The 17,897-nt window shown below is 38.7% G+C and overlaps 1 protein-coding gene across 1 annotated transcript in view; it reads left to right on the top strand.

Annotated features, from left to right (window-relative positions):
- Positions 1 to 268: 268 nt before the first annotated feature.
- RET (ret proto-oncogene) overlaps positions 269 to 17,897 on the top strand; it is a gene marked incomplete at both ends in the record, with an annotated part of 75,798 nt that continues 58,169 nt past the window's right edge. Inside the window, one exon of the mRNA XM_082286069.1 lies at positions 269 to 314. Coding sequence (XP_082142195.1) covers positions 269 to 314 — 46 coding nt within the window. The remainder of the gene's footprint in view (positions 315 to 17,897) is intronic.

Genomic DNA, 17,897 nt, shown 5'->3' with positions numbered 1-17,897 from the left:
AGGCGCCGGCACCGCTGAGGGGACGAGGCGCTTTTTTCCCGGCCGGTGGCGGCGGGGCGGCACCGGACCCAGGAGGACCGAGGGAAGAACCGGTGGAGAAGCAACCCGGCGCGGCCGTCCCGTCCTTTCTCGGCTCCGCGCGTCCCATCGCGGCCCGCTGCCGCCGGCCCGGGTCATGGGCCGGCCCGACTGAGAGCCCGCGGACAGTCCGGCAGCCCGGCCGGTGCTGCCCGGAGCGCCGAGGTGGGGCCGCAGCAGCGCGGGGAAGATGCGCTCGGCGGCGCGGACAGCCGGGTTCCTCCTGCTCTGCGGGGGTAAGTACCGCCGAGCCCGGCCCCCCGGGAACTTTGCGGAGCTCAGGTGATGGGTGCTGCCAGTGGCTCGCTCCGGCTCCGAAAATCTTGCCACAAATACAGACAAGATATAAATAATCCTAATACGTTTTCTTCCTTTTTAAAAAGCTGAGTTAGAACAGATGTGAGTTTGCTTTTTTCTAAATTTATGATGTGAAAGGGAAAATATTAAAGTATATTCCCATTTTAAGTTTTTAAAACATGATCTCTTCTCTGTTATCCCTCTCCCACAGCTTTTTGTATCATCAGATAAAATGCGTTTTGGATTGGTAAATGAAAATGACCAGAATATGAAAAGTGATTGGATTGTAACTTAGATGATGCTATCCACAGATGTCAAGTTTCTAAAGCAAACAGAAAATCCATTATATCTCTTTTTCTTCCATATGGCGTTGTTTGCTGATGGATTTCTGACGTTTACATGAATAAATCAAAGTTGTATGCTAGAGAATGCAGTACAACCTTGCACACCAAAAATGCATTTATGATAAAAAGTAAAGCCTGAACCAGCCCAGTAGTTCACTAGTTGGTCTAACAGTGAGTAGAGTGCAGTATTAATTATGCCCTTGTGATTCCCCATAGGAGTGTGATTTGTTCCTTCTTGTTATTATTTCGGATTAACTGTATTAATTCACACCGTTTTAAACTACTTTCTGTACTTGCAGAAATTATAAAGCTCCTGTTTTATTTTTAAGTTTTTTTTTTCTTTAGTATGCTAAAATACTTTAATTTGCCCTTATTTTTTCTCTTCTTAATACATTATTGTTAAGGCCTGATCTTTGTAAAATCTCACTGGTAGTGAAATCTAGGATATATGGGGATAAAATGTGTAGGATATACTGCATCTAAACACTTAGTAAGAAAAATAAAGTGGGTTGTATCCCAAGACATTTCACTGTCAAGAGGAATTAGCCGTACTTGTATTGCTAATGGATGATCTATCATGCCTACTTTGCTTTTATCTTTGGCAAATCCATTTTCTTTAATGTTTTTGGCAGAATTAGGAGAAATGTAATTTACGTAAGTTCTTCAGCTTGAGGGGTATGTTTTCATTAGCCAAAATGATTCACATGCATTTGCTTGAAGATGATTTTCAGTGACTTCTGTTTAAGCTGGACAGATGAGCTTACTTCGATTCATGCTGTCATACCCCAGATTATTGCACATCCTGAACTAGCCGGTGTTAGGAACTCCGGAGCTGCTTTCTCATATGACTTTTTTTTTTCTGCATCATTTCCCTCTCAGTTGGACCACCATTTGATTTTACTTTTAGTTGTACAACTTTACATGAATTTCATTCTGAAACTCTCAAATGGGAAAGATGTTCTCTCCACTCAAGATAGATGTCTAAACCTTTCTAAGTCGCAGACCTCAGCAGTTGGAAATAGTTTCAAAGACTTCTTATTATTACATGTAGCCACAAATTGTTAACTTTTGGATCTGCCCTTAGTTTGGAGGAATAATACAGAAGCTAATTTATTTGAGTAGGGTAGGCTGCCAAGTAGACTTTTTTTGTATACTGCTTGCTTATAATTGTAAATATTTTGCTTGTGCTCTCAGCTCTGACTGCCGAAGCTTAATACTTGATTCCCCTTAGTTTCTACTAAAACTATGGGGAAGAAAAGTTATATACATTTATGTCCACACTTTAGGGTAATTGTATTCATAGTTATTTCAAGAAGTCCGGTGTATTAGTAGCGTTGGTGTGAGACACACTGTTTCACATTGTTTAGATGTGTGACACTAATTTGCTTTTATGTAATAAAAGCTGAGACTACAACAGAAGTAGGATGAGGTGTTATGTTTTGGAGGTACTAGCAAAATCCCTGTGTGCATAGAGTTCCAGTTTAGAAACACAGCTGTCTTAGGAGTGATGATGCATCCCCTTCACGGGGAATGCAGTGAAACTTCAGTGGGCTCCATCCCAGGGGAAAGGCAGGGATTCTTCAGTGGTAACTCTCATGCTCTTGCCAGGTGTTGTGCAGGAATCTATCTCACCTGGGAAGACCTCATCATAGAGGATTCCCGCCCAAAGTTAACCTGCAGTGCTACCCTTACACTTAATTGCTGTTGGTACATCTTTGGTGTATCTAAATGTGAGGCTTTGGAAAGCTTAAAACTGCCATAGTTGGTAAAACATGTGCTCCCAACAAACGCAGAGCATTTTACAGAGTGAGCCGGCGTAATCAATCTGGTGAGCGTGCTGTTAGTTGAAAGGATTAGATTTGATTATTTTGTATTGGTAGGCTTCAAAAAGCATACTGGACCATTTGTTCTGAAGCAGAAAGGTGCAGCCTTGGTGCTTTTGCACCACAGGCAATGTGTGAGTCTCTTGCAGGCGCTGTTCTTAACATGCAGTAGCCTGGAAATAGCAAAAATAAAGGGAATGTTTCTTCCCAAATTAAGGTTTCTTTCTCTTTTACCAATTGAAAGAAATGCAGGGTTTTATTGTGGAGTGTGCACATGTCTTTTGAAAAAGTTTTACATCTTGCCAGTTGTAGGGCTTCAGGGTGTTTGCTTGTACATCATGGTGTATGGCTGTTTGGTGCTGGAGTTTTGGTTCATTTCTGAAAGCTCACTGATATCAGAGGAGGACCTTGTTCACTTAAATGTAGAAAAGAGTGCCTGTGGGAGAGACTTGGTAGGATTGTCTTGTCTGCAAGGTAATTTTTGTTATTAGAGGGAATACTTTTGAAGAGATAATTTCAGTGAATAAAGCAAAGTTTGTAAGCATTATACATGCGTATTTTGTAAAATTGGAAGGGAAACGGTCTCATGGAAATAATATGGATCCTATTTCAACAATGTGCTCTTGAATGTAGATGATTCAAACTTTTTTTCTACTTTATTGACTGTGATATAAAACTACCGATGAATGTACTAGTTCTGATACTCATTTATGGACTGTTTGGGATCGATTCTTACAGTACATTTCCATGCTGCTAGGACTGCTGCTAATATTTTGACTGGTTACAATTTACAGCAAGTCCAGGCTCAACGCATGCATCCAGATCAAGGACAGACTAACTTCAGAAACCAACTGTAAATATTGACATTCTTCTCCCCCAAGTGTGGATATTTCACATAATATTTGTATTTCATGATAAAAAATGCATGCTTTCTCTAGGAAAAGAACACCTATCTGATTCTGCCAAATAAAAGATCTCCTGTGCACTCATACCTTTAGATCAAACCAGTGCTGATCAGATCAAATGGTGGAGCACAGACCATTGACTTGAGTCAGGAAGTGGGCTAAGACAAATATAATTGGTGTGCCTGGTTTTTTTAAGCTGTGGTCTGGTCAGACAATATATGCGGTCAGACAATATATGATCAGGATTTTACATTGTAAAGTAAAAATTCTTTTGTTTTATTATAACTCTGACTGTGGGCAAAGGGTGAAGGGAATCTGTGGAGGAACATGAGAGGCACTTGATTAGATCTTATGTGTCTTCATTGGGGAGGATCAAACAGTTATGTGGGAATTTCAAACCCTGCTGCTCTTTTTGGTAGGAAAAAAAAATGAAAAATAGGTAGGAAAAATCATGACGCTTTGGTTCCTTCCTACTTTGTTATTTTTCTCTGCCCAGAGGTTCATCATCTTACCTTCTGGCTCTTCCCCAGGCACCTCACGGCCCACTGGTGGCACTTGTTCTCCCTCAGGTCACCTGCTGTGGCCTGCATTGGACCGTGAAACTGCTGCTTCAGTTGCACAGCACTCACTGGGGTTCATCCCAGTGCTCCCGCGAGCTACCAAGGAAGGTGCCTGGGCCCTTTGTGGCCCTATAGGCTTCATGTCTCCCTCATTTTATTCCCATTCTCAGGTCCTTCACCTTCCCATTTCTTCACAAGTGAAATTTTGCAATGAAGTTCACCTCCTGCAGCATTCTCCATTTCATAGAAAGTAATTTACTATGTTGGGGTTTTTTAATTTATGCTAATAGGATCCGTATTTGTGTTATATTTAGCTCCCTGTACTTTTCATTGTTATGTGCCGCCTTCTCAGGATGTCAGTCAGGGCAATATGTGCTATTGGCTTGATTATTTCTGCCAGTCAGTTAGTTGGAGTCTTGGTCTTTGGCTTCATTCAAGGGTTTTGTTACTATCATAGAGACAGTATGAAGGAAATGAATACGAAGATAACAAAAAGCCAGCATTTTAATGCTTAAAGCTCATTTGTTAGTCTTTGATTAACAGGCAAGATTTCTCGTAGCATTAACATCAGCAGTCAGTCTGTACAACAGTGTGGGTTCAGCACCTGAATGCAAGATGCCTATTTGGTAGCATGCCCACCATCAGTTTTCCATCTGTATGTCATGTCATAGTCTCTTACTTTTTTTTTTTTTACTGAAATGACAGACAGGGCTGGTGAAAACACATGTATTTTGTTAATTTTCATTTCTTCCCTTGTCCCCCAATTTGGCCCCTGGCAGGAGGGAAAGGATTTGTTCACTTGTTGCTGTATTTTCATGCTTGGCTTCGCACTACTGGTCCTGCTCCTTCAGGCTGCTTTCTCTCCCATAAAGCAAACTAGCAAACACAAATATGCCATGGGTTGGAAAAAATCCACACTCTAGAAGCTTGGTGTTTTCTGGAGAGCCTTGTTGTGTAAAGGTCGTTTAGTGCCTGTCTGCGGTGAGGAGTGGGTTTGCTTTGTTCAGCCGTTGGCATCCTTCAGCTTTCCGGCAGAGCCGTAAGTGGTGCCAGCTGGTGATGGACTGCAATTGTCTCTTGGTTTTGAAATGTAAAAAATTTCCTGACAATGCTTATTGGGTGTGGGTGTTTGTATCAGGAACATTGCAAAACCTACCTGAACACAGGTGGCTGTTGCCTACAGGAGCAGGTTAAGATCATCTTCTTCCAGGATTGAGGCACATTCATGCTGCGGTCTGTTCTTAGCTCTTACTTTCTACTTTTGTTTGGTTTGGCAGAAGCAAAGCTTAAAAATTCTCCAAAATGTTTTAAAGAAACTTTGGAATTGTTTATTCTCCAGATGATTTTTTTTCTTTTTTTGTAACTGTCTTACATTTTGGAAAGCAAGTAACTGAAGCATTGCAAAGATAAGTACAGCGATTACTGCGGGAGAAGGATAGATTTGAGGCTTGCATATCAGTTTGGTTAGATCAGGACTCAAATTCACTTAACAGCTGTGCTACACATTTTCTCGTTGTCTCACACTCTCTCTCTTAGTTTTCTGTAAAGTACCACCATGAATTACTTTATCCTTGGAATATCATATGCATTGTCAATTGACTAACATAATTCCAAACTGGGGTATACTGGAGCTGGTGCAAAGTAGGGAAAACACAATGGGAAACCTTACAGAATCCCTAGAGTGATAATGCATCAATGAAAAATGGCATCAGAGAAGATGTAGAATAAATTCTATTCAAAGGCTTTATTTTTACAATGTGATTTTTTCTTTCATCGATGAGATATGTTGAGATACTCCAAAATGTTTTGGCAAAGTCATTAGGAGCCTTTTGACAAGTTTTCATGTAGATATGTTGCTAGTTAATAAGGTTATTAATAAAGTTTTTGTTAATCAAGTAGTAAGTCAGATGAGGTGTGAATAACCAGATGGATTTTGCTCCTTTGGGAGCTCAGGGGTTTTTTAAAATTTATCTAAAGCGATCTCTTTTTTCCCTACATGACAAGAACACAAAACTGGGTTTCTTAAAGATTACTTCATAAAAATAGCTAAAGAGTTTCAGATTTCTGGATCTTGAAATGAGACCATAAACATACTAGGCACATTTTAACCTAAGAGATGCTCTGTAAATCTGATGAAACGAAGATGATCATCAGCGCTTTAGAGCCTAAGGGAAAATTATAGTGATCGCAGTCAAAAAAGGGAATTGGAAACTTTGCTGGGGTAATAGTGCCAGAAATGTTGTTTGACTGAGTTACTTTAGAAATTTGGCTGATTGTAAATCAGGTGATTGTAAAAAGAAAATGGATATATTACTCCTAATGGCTGTCTAATGGCTTTTCAGTGTATGCATTTAGAAAACTAATTAAACAATATATTTAACTGACATAACAAAGTTAATTGTGTTGCTGTAATGGGTGGTTGGGTTTTGTTGGTTTTTTTTTTTAGTGTCCATTATGGCTTTTTTCTAAGTGAGACAAATTTCAGTCTCAGATAATAAAATTAAATCTAGCTTTTTCTCCTAATTCAGCGGCACCAAGTTTTCTGATATGGACAGTTCCATTATCTGTTCTTTTCACTTGTGAAATGGAAAAACTCATATTGACATGAGTAGACCAGAATTTCATATATCTCTGAAGCCCCTTAAAGGCTAGTTTTGCCACTGAATTAGAGCAGGCATCCAATAGTCCTGTTAGTGCCATTCTAAAGGTGTCTTGGAGATGAGACTTAAATCTCGCAGTGTCTTAAAGACACAAATAATGGTTTCTCTGGATTTGGTAAGAGTAGAAGCATAATTGTGGGTAGTTCTTTACCATTCCTTGCATAAAGAGCAGATACTTTCAGTTTGGCCCTAACAAGGATGAGGCAGAGAAGCTTCCTTTGATTGTCTTAAGAGCTGATTCTTTTACATTGGTTGGCTTCTGGAGCTTTTTGTCTTTGTTGATGAGATGCCCTTCCATACCCTATTATCTTAAAGTAGACACTGAAAAGTATTTCTATGCAAAGAGAAGGATGTAAAAAATATCAGTGGTTCACAAGATGTTGGTGAGAATGGATTAGATTCTCTAGGTTCTCTTTCCACTCTCTGCCACTGTGTTGCTTAAAAATTACCTCTCATGTTAAAAGTAGCTCTGTATGTTGCTGCTGTGCTTTTGGGAAGAAGGTACTGACTGCCACTGTTCCTGATGTTTGGTCAAGAAGGGGAGTAATAATTTGGATTAATGCAAATAAAATGTAGCATAAAGTCAAAGAAAATTATGTCTATTTGGATAGCAATACCCAGTATAGAATGATTAATACATATGTTTATGGCAGTCAGTCATCTCAGAAGACCAGAGAGTTTGAAATGTATATGTACTCTAGGGCAGCAATCAAGCTTTCTTTTACACAGAATAAAAGCAGACACTAGGAAATTATATGAACACATTTATATTGCCAGATTGTGGTGTGCAAGACTGTAAGTCAAAAGTGTGCTGTTCATGAAATCTAAATAACAGCAAGGGGAAAAGAAAGAATCCAAAGAACTCTCATCTAGAAGAGGCTTAAAGTTTTGATTTTACTAGGAAAATAAGTTTATTTTCCAGGGGAAAAGAAATCAAAAATTAAAATTGGGAGTAGTGGAATAAGAGTTGATTTGGGTGGAGGGCATTGGCTGTCATGTGAAATTGCACTGTGATGACTGGGAAGTTCCAACAGGACCTTTGGAGAAAGTATCCAGTGCTGATTATTAACAACAACAAAGTGCTGCTTTGGCACCTGCAGTGAGAAGTCATAATTTCGTAAAGCACTTGAGTGGAGCCTTCTCACATCTCTGAAGTACTTAGGCATGTGCTTAGTTTTATCCCATATCAGCAAAGCATTTTAAACTGGGACTGCTGCATCAATGCCCCGTGAAGAATTGCGCAGCAGTTCCCGGAGTTAAAACTCTCTGGCAGTACGTTCAGGTGCCAGATTTCTCTTGGCTCCCATTTCACGTCAAGTTCCCCTTTCCTGGTGTGTGCTGTCTGACAACTGAAACGGCTGCGAGGTGCAGGATTTCCTGTGGTGGGACCAACACACTACAAGTCAAAATAATGTCTCAGATTCTTTTAATGCGTGGAGAATACCAAGATTCATCTAGTTTGGAAGCTGCACGTGTTACTGCTCAGGCGTAGGTGAGGCTGGCTTGCACAGAGGTAGGTATTGCCTTAGTTTACAATATCGAGGCTAGGTTGTTTAGAGCTGGTTTGGATGTCTTTGTCCTGCCTGTCACCTGAGGTTTAAGTACAATGATCCTGACCACTTGCTCAGTGTGACTAAAATACATACCTGAGATACTTTTCACTGACAGCATGAACAAAGTTCTCTGTGTGTGTATATACAGAGAGAGTAATTAATTTGACTGGATAGTTTTAATGAATAGCCTTATTAGTCTAACTTCCCTCAGACCAGGGGAGATGCCCTTACACCTTTCTGTAGGACCGTTGTTTCCCTGGGCTGTAGGTGTTTGGCAACAGCTTCTGGTGCTACCTTAGCTCCCTTGTGCTACCTTTGAAGTGTGAGTTAGGTATTGGGTGCCCCATTTGCTTTTTGATAGTCACAGTGTCTTTGGAGAGAAATACAGAAACAAATATTAAAAAAAAAACTATGATTGTCTGTTACTGCTTTTCAGCAATTCTGGGTAGAGCTTTCTCTAGTTGAGCTTGTGGATGCCAATGAAGTAAAAAGGACTGAGGAAGGTGATCTGCATAAAATGGCTCATCCCAATTGCAATTATGAAACAAAAAAAGCAATGGGAATGTTTAGATTTTGGGTTTGAGCATACATGTTTTAAAGTAATGAAGGGGAAACAATATGGCTGTAATATAAATTTTATTGCACATTTCAATTCAGCATTGCTGACATGCTCTAGATGAGAAGGCATTTTAAACAGTTTTATTGCTTTGGTAAACTTTTGCCTTTGTGAAGATTAGAAAAGTTGTCCTGAATTACTTTGCTAAGGACTTTTTGGCTAGTGAGAGAGTTTATAACATATATTTTCCAGACTTCTTTTTACTTAAAAAAGGAGACTTTAAAAGTTAGTTTCTGTAAATTTAACAACAAACAGGATCATCTTAAGAGACTGCAACTGATCACCCTTAAAAGCTCTGTGAAAACCAGAAACATTTATAATATTATTTTTTCTTACTGAGGGATTGAAGGCATTGAGAGCCTGCTGGTGGAAAAAGGCTCTTTTTTTAACTATTTATTTTCTTAGATTCTAGTCTGATAAAATTTGAAATGAAGGTTGGACCAAAGGTTTTAGGGCAGTAAATGCCTAAAGAAAATAAGCAGTAGTAGAAAGCCCAAGGTTTTACTTATCTTTTTGATGCTCCCCTTCCACCTTTTTTTTTTTTTCCAATCTAGCTGCCATAGACTATTTTTATTTGTGTTTTTATAATTTTCCCAATAATTTCTTAAATCCTTGTTTCCCTGGCATCATGCAGCAGTTGGGTGTGAATTTTTTAGTTTATTGGAAAAATGTTGTCCTCTGTCTTTGCAGAGGCCATTTTGGCATCATGGCAGAGCCATCCTAAATACCTGGCAATTAGAAAGCAAGGGGAAAAATCTGTACAAGTCTCTACTTTGGCCTTTCAGAATGCGTTTGTCCACAGCACAACTTCCAGGAGACAATAAAGGAAATGTACATTATTTAAATATTTAGATTGGTCATAACAAACTCAGTTTAGCTTGAATATAGTAGTTATATTTGTCAGTGTAGTAAGACTGGTAGCAAAGACTTTTACTTATTTTGGTAGCAGGGAACTACAAGGATCTGTTGTCTGCAGTGATTGTGGAGTTTCTGTTAGTTAAGAGTATCTTAAGAACAGGTGGGACAGCAGTGTACTGATGTTGGTTATGTTTAATCAATCCTACCTTGGATGAGTTAGATGACCTCTCTTGGAAACTTCTGACTTCATCTTCTTACGGTTTTGTGCTTAGGATGTAAGAAAAAGGACAAATGCAGCCTTTGTATGTCTGCTGAAGTTAATGTCTGGTGTTTGGTCAATCAGGGCTCCTTACAAGATCACGATAACTTAGTCTGCAGTTAATGCAATTTGAGAGTTGGTATCAAAATACTTATATTATTAATCATCAACAGCTGAATAGACAGGAGTTAGATGCCTTTGATGTCAAGACGAGCTTCTGGAGTTTCTGGTTTTCAGAATATCCCCAGGGATGTATTTTATATGTGATGGTCTTTGTCTTCTCAAAAATCAATTTCTAATTCCATGCTCAGCATTCTCAAATCCCAGGGAATGAGTTGGGGACCTCATGCTGGCACTGAGCATTTCCAATTAAGGCCTTGAAAAAGTCTGTATACATAGGGCCTAACCTTGTCACCCAGAAGAGCAGAGAGTGCTGCTTCCTTCAGATAAAAAATGAAAACGCATCGAAGTGATGATGTTTGTTGAAGTAGACACAGGATTTGAGGATCCATTTTCTTAAGAGTTAAACTGGATTTATGGTTTGGTAGGCAGCTCTTGTGAAATGAGAATTTAATGATAGCAGAGAGACCATGAAAAAAATTAGCATTGGGATTATAACTCTACTGTCAATATTTTCCAGCCTGAATCCTAAATTGCAATTGCCGGGACCATTTATCTGTCTTTGACTTCTGCTGCTGAACTCTCCCTTTTATCAGTGCAATGCTTTGTTAGATGTTAATCTTTGAAGAACTGCAGCTTGTATTTTTCTGCTGTTGGTTCTGTTCTACAGTTAGCATCTTCCACTGCATTCGTTATAGTTTCACATTTTCAGTTTAAATGTTTATGTTTAAATATGCTTATTTTAAAATGGGGTTTGGGACATGAGCTACTTAACTACTGTTGGTTGGCAGCACTGGTCTCATGGAGGAACTGATGATAAGGTGTTTTGTAAAACTCCAGGGGAATATGGTGCAATCCTATAATGTTATCCTATTTCCCATTCTTAGAAGATTTTTGTTTACCCTGTACATACCAGCATGACATAACAATAGCTTTTATTCCACTTTGAAAGCAAGAAAGACACAGGAAATCACTATGACGAGGAGAAAGACTATTGTTCCTCCTTTCCAAGGACTGAACTCAATCCTAGCTAGTCTTGATTTGAAACAGAATTGTTACTTTGTCACCTTTGTTGGCATTTGGACAGAAACCTACAGATGTGTGGAACTGCTATTGAAAATGAAATTGCACTGGGTATGTGATTATCTTTCCAAATGTCCTGATAGAGAGTGCAGACACTGTCACAGCATCTGTGATTGTTTAGACATGTGATTTTGTCTTGGAAGAAAGTTTTATTTGGATTTTTTTCTGCATTTAACTTTTGAATAGCTTGTGAGTCCAGTCGGTCTCACAACAGAATGAAAGCATTGAGCCTTAGCTCCTTCTGCATTCATTAAAAAGATAGGAAGGAGCATTATTTTCACAGAGGTGATTCAGAGAAACTGAAAAACCTCACTTTTCCCTTTTCACAACAGATAACTCTTTCTAATAGCTTTAATTACGACTGCCCTTAGATACTGCCAGATAGTGGGTGTAGATCTGGGATCAGGGAGTATATTGCCAAAATGGTAACAACTCTGAAGTCTTTTATGCAAAGGCTTGCCTGTACCTTCTTTTATTAAATGTCAACGTGGACTTAGGGTTGACCAGAGTTCCAAAATATAACCTTGAAGGAATGAGCTTAAAAAAAATTGTCAATGCGATAAGAAATTAAACTAATAAAAAACCACAATGAAATTAATTCAGGTGCTGCACTTCAGCTTCTGTACCTGTTTTACTTGCCTCGGAAAATTTCAATAAAGTGGGTGTTAAAATGCTTGTTTCTTTTCTGTTCCTAATACCAATTTTACTGCATGAGGGAGAACAGACTGAAGCTTAGGAAAAACCAGGAAACTGTCAATACAAAAAAGCAGAATGGGCAAGATTTTCATATAATGGTTTGCTTGTATGTTTAATGATGTCATAGTCCTTTTTAGCATTACTTAATGAAGACGGATTTCTCACCTAGATTTCAGCCTGTGGGCTGTAAAATAATTAAAACAAGAATGATATTGTCACTATTAATAGTGGGGTTTTTTTTCTTTTAAAGATGCTTGCTTCTGAGAGCACGGTGTTTCTGTTCCTTTTGCTGTGGTAACTTTTCCCAACATCAAGTTATGAAAGACACATTTGGTGACAACTTCGAGTTTGCAAATCACTTTGGAACAAAAACTGTGAAAGTGAGGGATTGTTCCATTTATCTCAATGAGACATTAACACTGTAGTCTTAAAGTCAGTTAAGTGTGGTCATGGGCAGCTTTCTAGTTGCTGATGTTTTTGTAGAGCTGTCTGGGTAAACGAGTTATCCATTTGGATTGTTGTGGGAACAAATGGCCAGTGATGGGCATCAGGATCACTGCCATAGTTTGGTCAGTATTTAACAAGGGTCTTCAAGCCGTAGTCAGAAATCACCTACCAATCCTACCAATGGAGTATTGCACAGAAATTTTGCATGGGCTCTCTGTTTTAAGTATATATAGGTGGTTTTTAATAACAAGATGTTGTATGGTGATAACATGAAGTGTGACATAAAACGAGTACACTGGAAATTAAATAAGCCACACGGACTGTTTTGTTGATTTTATCTCTCTAAATAATGTTCCAGTTATTTTGCAAATGCTGGTGGAGAATCAGGTGCATTTAAGGCACTTCGCATTTTTGCATTTTTGAGAGTCGGTGTTTCTCATCATGAAATTAAGAGTCACCTTACTGTCAAGTACACAGATACATATGTACCACTTTATTTGGGTTTACTCTTTCTGGAGTGGTACTTCTCAAACTATGGTTTACTTCAGTACATGATTGACAGGTGGTGGTGTGGTCTTTGTCTCAATGTCAGTGTTTCTTTATTGTGCCTCTGACAGCTGAATATCCACGGGGAAATGTGTTACCTTTTGATCACTGGTTGTTGAACTGTAGGTTTCTGATGGACTTTAAGCCATAGTAGAGACCTGAGAAGCCTTACTAAACAACTGTTTCAGCAGTGCTTGCTGTTAAAGCCTTCATGATAAACATGCATTTGGTCCTGAAAAGAGGATGAGGATTGAGGGACATAGTGATACAAAATGCTGGGAACCCCTCTTGTAGATGACAATATTCCATAACAAAGCTTTTGTTAAACAATTTTGAATTTTGAATACACAGTTGCTCCTTCTCTCTCTCTCTTTTTTTTTTTTTTTTGAGAGGGGTTTGGTTTTGTGTGGAAACAACTTAATTATATGTATATATATGTCTATATGTGTGTAAAAGTAACAAGCCAGGCAAAGAAAAAAGTCAAAGCAAAAAAAAGCTTCTGACTGTCAACTTGAGGGCATTTGCTGCTATTCTTAAGGCACAGAAAAGAACTTGTGACTTTCTGAAACAACAGACATTTTCATTAAAGGAGGATTAAAAATATGTTTAAAAATAAGTTTAGAATCAAGCCTTTGTCTGCACCTATCAGGTTACTTGGTTTGTTTAAATATGGAAGTTGTAAAGTCAGGATTTTCTGCTGGATCTGTAAGGTGAGGATTTCCTCTTCATACACTTAGGCCTGTCTGATTTCATACTTAATCTATTGTATTTTAGCAGTGGTTGATGAACACCTATTCCTGTCAGCAAAACTGGATACATTTGTCAAGGGAGAAAGTGAGAAACTGCTGTTTTGCATCGCACTGTCACATCTCCCAGCACTTGTGGTATTAAGCCCTGCTTCCCTCACACTCGGTATGCAGAATGAATGAGGCTGTTTTAGTATGACTTCTGTTTTTATAGTTAGCTGAACTTTGAAATTGTCTCCTAAATCATCCTTGCCAATAGCATTAACTACCCCTTTGCTGGTAGTCAGAGATTATTCTACAGTAAGTTAAAGGGTAACTCATCTTCTTTTGTGATGACAGGAAACATGGAGGGATGTAAAAGATAATGGCTAATTCAAAGCAGAGCACTCCACTCTGCTTCTGGAAATCCATCAACCCCATTCAAACACGGATCTGAAATTTTGCAACAAACTTGGAAAGCTCTTTCCTTTTCGCTGCTTCAGTAAATTGTTATGTGGGGGAGGACAATGCAGATGCCCATGAATTATGATGCCTTTCATTACAAAGGGGTGAATTGCACATTAGCCTGGCGTTCAAAAGTCTGGAGGCTTCAGCCACTATGCTTTTGCTGTTTCAGAAAAGGTAAAAGAGTGATGCAAAGTAGATAAATAATGTGGTATTAAAGAAAGGTCTTTATCCTTCCTTCTCCTTTTACAGAACCAAACCTGAAAATAGATCATTTAAAAATGTACTCATGCAGAGATGAGTCATCTCAGCTGTATGGCTGGGCCAGGTAGTGAGCAACAGGGGCAGGTGGAGCAGAGGAACAGCAGGTGAATTGATCCTTGGGTAAACACCTGTGTTTGCTTTTTTAAAATTTTCTTCTTACAGACAGCTGCAGCAAGGGAACAAGAAAAATCTAATGTAATAACAAGCCATGGAAAGATATTGCAGAGAGTTACTTTTTTCAGAAACAAGCTGTATCTGGCTCTCTTCACATGGCAGTCCCATCCATACTTCCTGTTCATCACCTGGGGTTGCTTCTGCTGTGCAAAATCTTGCTGGTGTGGTTGACATCCAGGTTGTTGCTCCTGTCATTAGCTGCTTCAAAGAAATGACATTATTTTCTGCAGATGGAGGGGTGGGATCAAGAAAACATTCCTGCTAAGTCAAGAGCATTACCTTTTCATTTGCTGTGTTCTTCTGGAGCAAGGCATCTTGTAAGATCTTGAGCAAAACACATGAAAATTCAGGTTCAGACTATTTGCTCATGGGGTAACATGGACAGTGAAAAGACTGGGTGGAAACAGGAGCAATACACTTCCTACATGTTCTAAAAAACCTTAGGAAACACTAAGTCCAAGACAAATTTAAAGACAGCCCTGTGCTCTGGGAGGCTCAGTTTGGAGATGCAGGGGAAAGACCAGATGCTTCTGTTACAGCCACTCTTAGAGTATAGAAATAATTTACTTAGGCAGCATTTAGGTATGGCAGTCAAAAGCACAGTAAAAAAATTATGAAGTAGATTGGTTTTGTTAGACTGTGATTATAATTATTCACGACTCTTGATAGGTGTCATGTACTGTGAAGCATTTTTAATTTCCTGAGAACAATGTAACTTAAGATATCTTTCTTCACCAGCCCATTTGATTTATTAGAAAACTGCAAGATCCATGTATTGCAGACTCTGTTAGTGATTGTTGTGCACCATTCCTGCTGTGAAGAAATGGAAGCATGGTAGTTTGCATGTCTTAAATTGTCATTGCACATTTTAGCGTGCTACATACATTATATATTTCTACATTAGCTCTGTCAGACATAAATAAAACAAATAACGCTGTTCCTCCACAATCATTGTAGAGTAGGAGTTGCCTTACTGCAGTGCTTTTTCTTCCTACACTGCCACATGCAAAAGAGATTTATTGAAAATAGAGAAAACAACACTGATGAGAGAAACAGATTTACAGTGAAAGCCACTATCACAATATAGCTACACTGTTTAGCAAACACCTTATGGAAGACAATACAATGTGCCAGCAAGACTGCTTTTATTTTACAGTATTTCTTTACAAGCTAATAGAGTGCTTGATAAAATTAATCTTGTTATGATAGATGTCATTATAAGTAAGTTTTACTAAATGAATTAATTAGTTTCATTTACTCCTTACAAAGTCGATATGTTACTTCAGAATCAAGCAGTTCTTTGGTGTCAGTGTGTTAAATTATTAAGGGGGGGGGGAATTAAATAAAGAAATGAACTAGTAGGAGATAAGATTGGCATCCACCAAAATGTTCAAATTTTGTCCAAACATTGACAAGCACTGCTGCCTTCAGAGGCCTTGGATCAATCCTTAAGACTCACACCCTTAAAAAAAAAATTAAAAATGCCTGAATGTTTGCATCCATAAGCTTATTATCCATGATAAATCAGGGAAGGATATTTTGCACAAAGTCAGCTATTATCTGAAAAGTTTATAGCTGTTTAATAACACAAGTAATTGGTATTATTTTGTTGCAAGGATGTACCTTTTTCCAGATAGTAGCCTTGCATGATTCTGACTTGTACGGTTCAGGTGCTTTTATTGGCAGCTTTCATGATTTATGGCTTGCTGAGTGACATTTTATTTCCTATTCAAGGTAGTAACAGCTTAGAGTCTTCGATTAATCACTTTTATAAGTAAAACTGATGCACTGGCTATTTCTAGAGCAATATTCAGGCCAGGGTCCTTGAGAGATCCAAATTGCCAGGAAAACCATGTGGATGAACACAGCCTAGTGCATGCAGATATATATGAGCCAGAGAGGATTAAAGAAGGAGGCTGTAGCTGTAATGTCTAGACTAGCATTTGTGACTGCTAATACACTGCTAATATGGGTCTGTTTGAAAAAACAGAGGTGTTCAGAGGGAGCTTAAGGTCTATTATGAGTTTTCCTCCTGTGACAGAAATGAAATAACTTTGGATAGGATCAAGCTTTGTGGATTTCAGCTGCAAAACTCTCATTAAGTTTCATTTCACCTTTTGTGTTGGTTTTGAGACCCTGTCAGAATTTCATTTGGCACAGTAAGAGCAGTGAGTTCATTGAAGAAATAGAGTTTTAAAAAGCATGATTGCTTTTACAGTCTGGTGGTGTATAGCCTGGCAGGACAAGTCCCTGAAACTGTCGTTCATATCCCTGCATTCATGATTAGATTTAATTTCTTAATAAAAACATTAAGTGTGGTTTAGGGAAAACATTGCAGTGAGATGATTAGTGGTGGAATGAAAATAGATGCTCTTACTGGAAATCAAGTGCCTTCCTCTGATTTTAAGGCACACAGTGATGAATATGCTGCTGCTAATGCGTGTTTTTCACTCTTAGCCTTAGAGGTCGAGGAGCACTGAAGAGGCGTGGATATAAAAGCCTGAGGAAGAAAATTTGTGTAGGTATCTGAAGGAAGGTTTGTTCATACCTGGGAGAATAATGGCAAGTTGAATGAACAGGTTATTGTCAGAGCTTTTGCACATCAGGATTCTTTATGTGGAAAAGAATAACCTCCATGATCTCATGGGATTTCGGCTTCTGAGAGGGCAGCACACTGGCTTGTCAAGAAGAGCTTGACAGGCTGCAAGAGGACAAAATGTCAGATGAGGAGTTAGGAAAAATGGTTTCCTTTTCATTTCAGTTCTTGGCCAGATTTCTTCCACTTTACCCGTTATTTCCTCCTCCAGTTTATGGCGATGGAGATCCAATATTGAAAAAGCTCTTTGTGGTCTGTGAATGGAAAAGTACTCGTAGTTCTAGTAACTAAATATTACAGTCTTCTTGTTTGCTATCCTCAAGTATTGCTGTAATTTTTTAACTATTTCAGTATAAAGGTTAGTGAAAAAACCTGTCTGTTTCTCTACAGAGAGATTTCTGATCAATTTCATCATGCGAGACACTGTAACATTTCAGGAATGGTGGGAGAAGATAAATGCTGTTAATCCAGTCTTTTGTTGGTTTAAGTAGGATTCTCTCTTGAGTATTGCCTCCATTTGGAAGAATCAGGCAGTACTTTTGCCTGTTGTAATATGGTGTTTGTTTAAAGGCAGAATTCCAAATATATTTGTTGGCTTTTCTCCTGAAACATGACTGTAACAGGGACATGGATACCTTAGAGAGCTAAATATCCTGCAGTCTGGTTTGCTACTGATGTGCATACATAATTTCCACTGACAGTAATGGGAGTTACATGTGTATAGAAAACAAAACAGACCCTTAAAAAATGTTGGTCAAGTAATAAAAGCTAGTCTAAAGATAGGGTGGAAGTAGAGAGTGGGAGGGAGACTTTTTTTTTTAACTTACT

This window comes from Coloeus monedula (assembly GCF_965178545.1).
Source record: "Coloeus monedula genome assembly, chromosome: 8".
In the NCBI taxonomy this organism is placed as follows: Eukaryota; Metazoa; Chordata; class Aves; order Passeriformes; family Corvidae; genus Coloeus; species Coloeus monedula.
The sequence above is the reverse complement of the archived record's forward strand: the minus strand, read 5'-3'. Positions and strand labels throughout refer to the sequence as shown.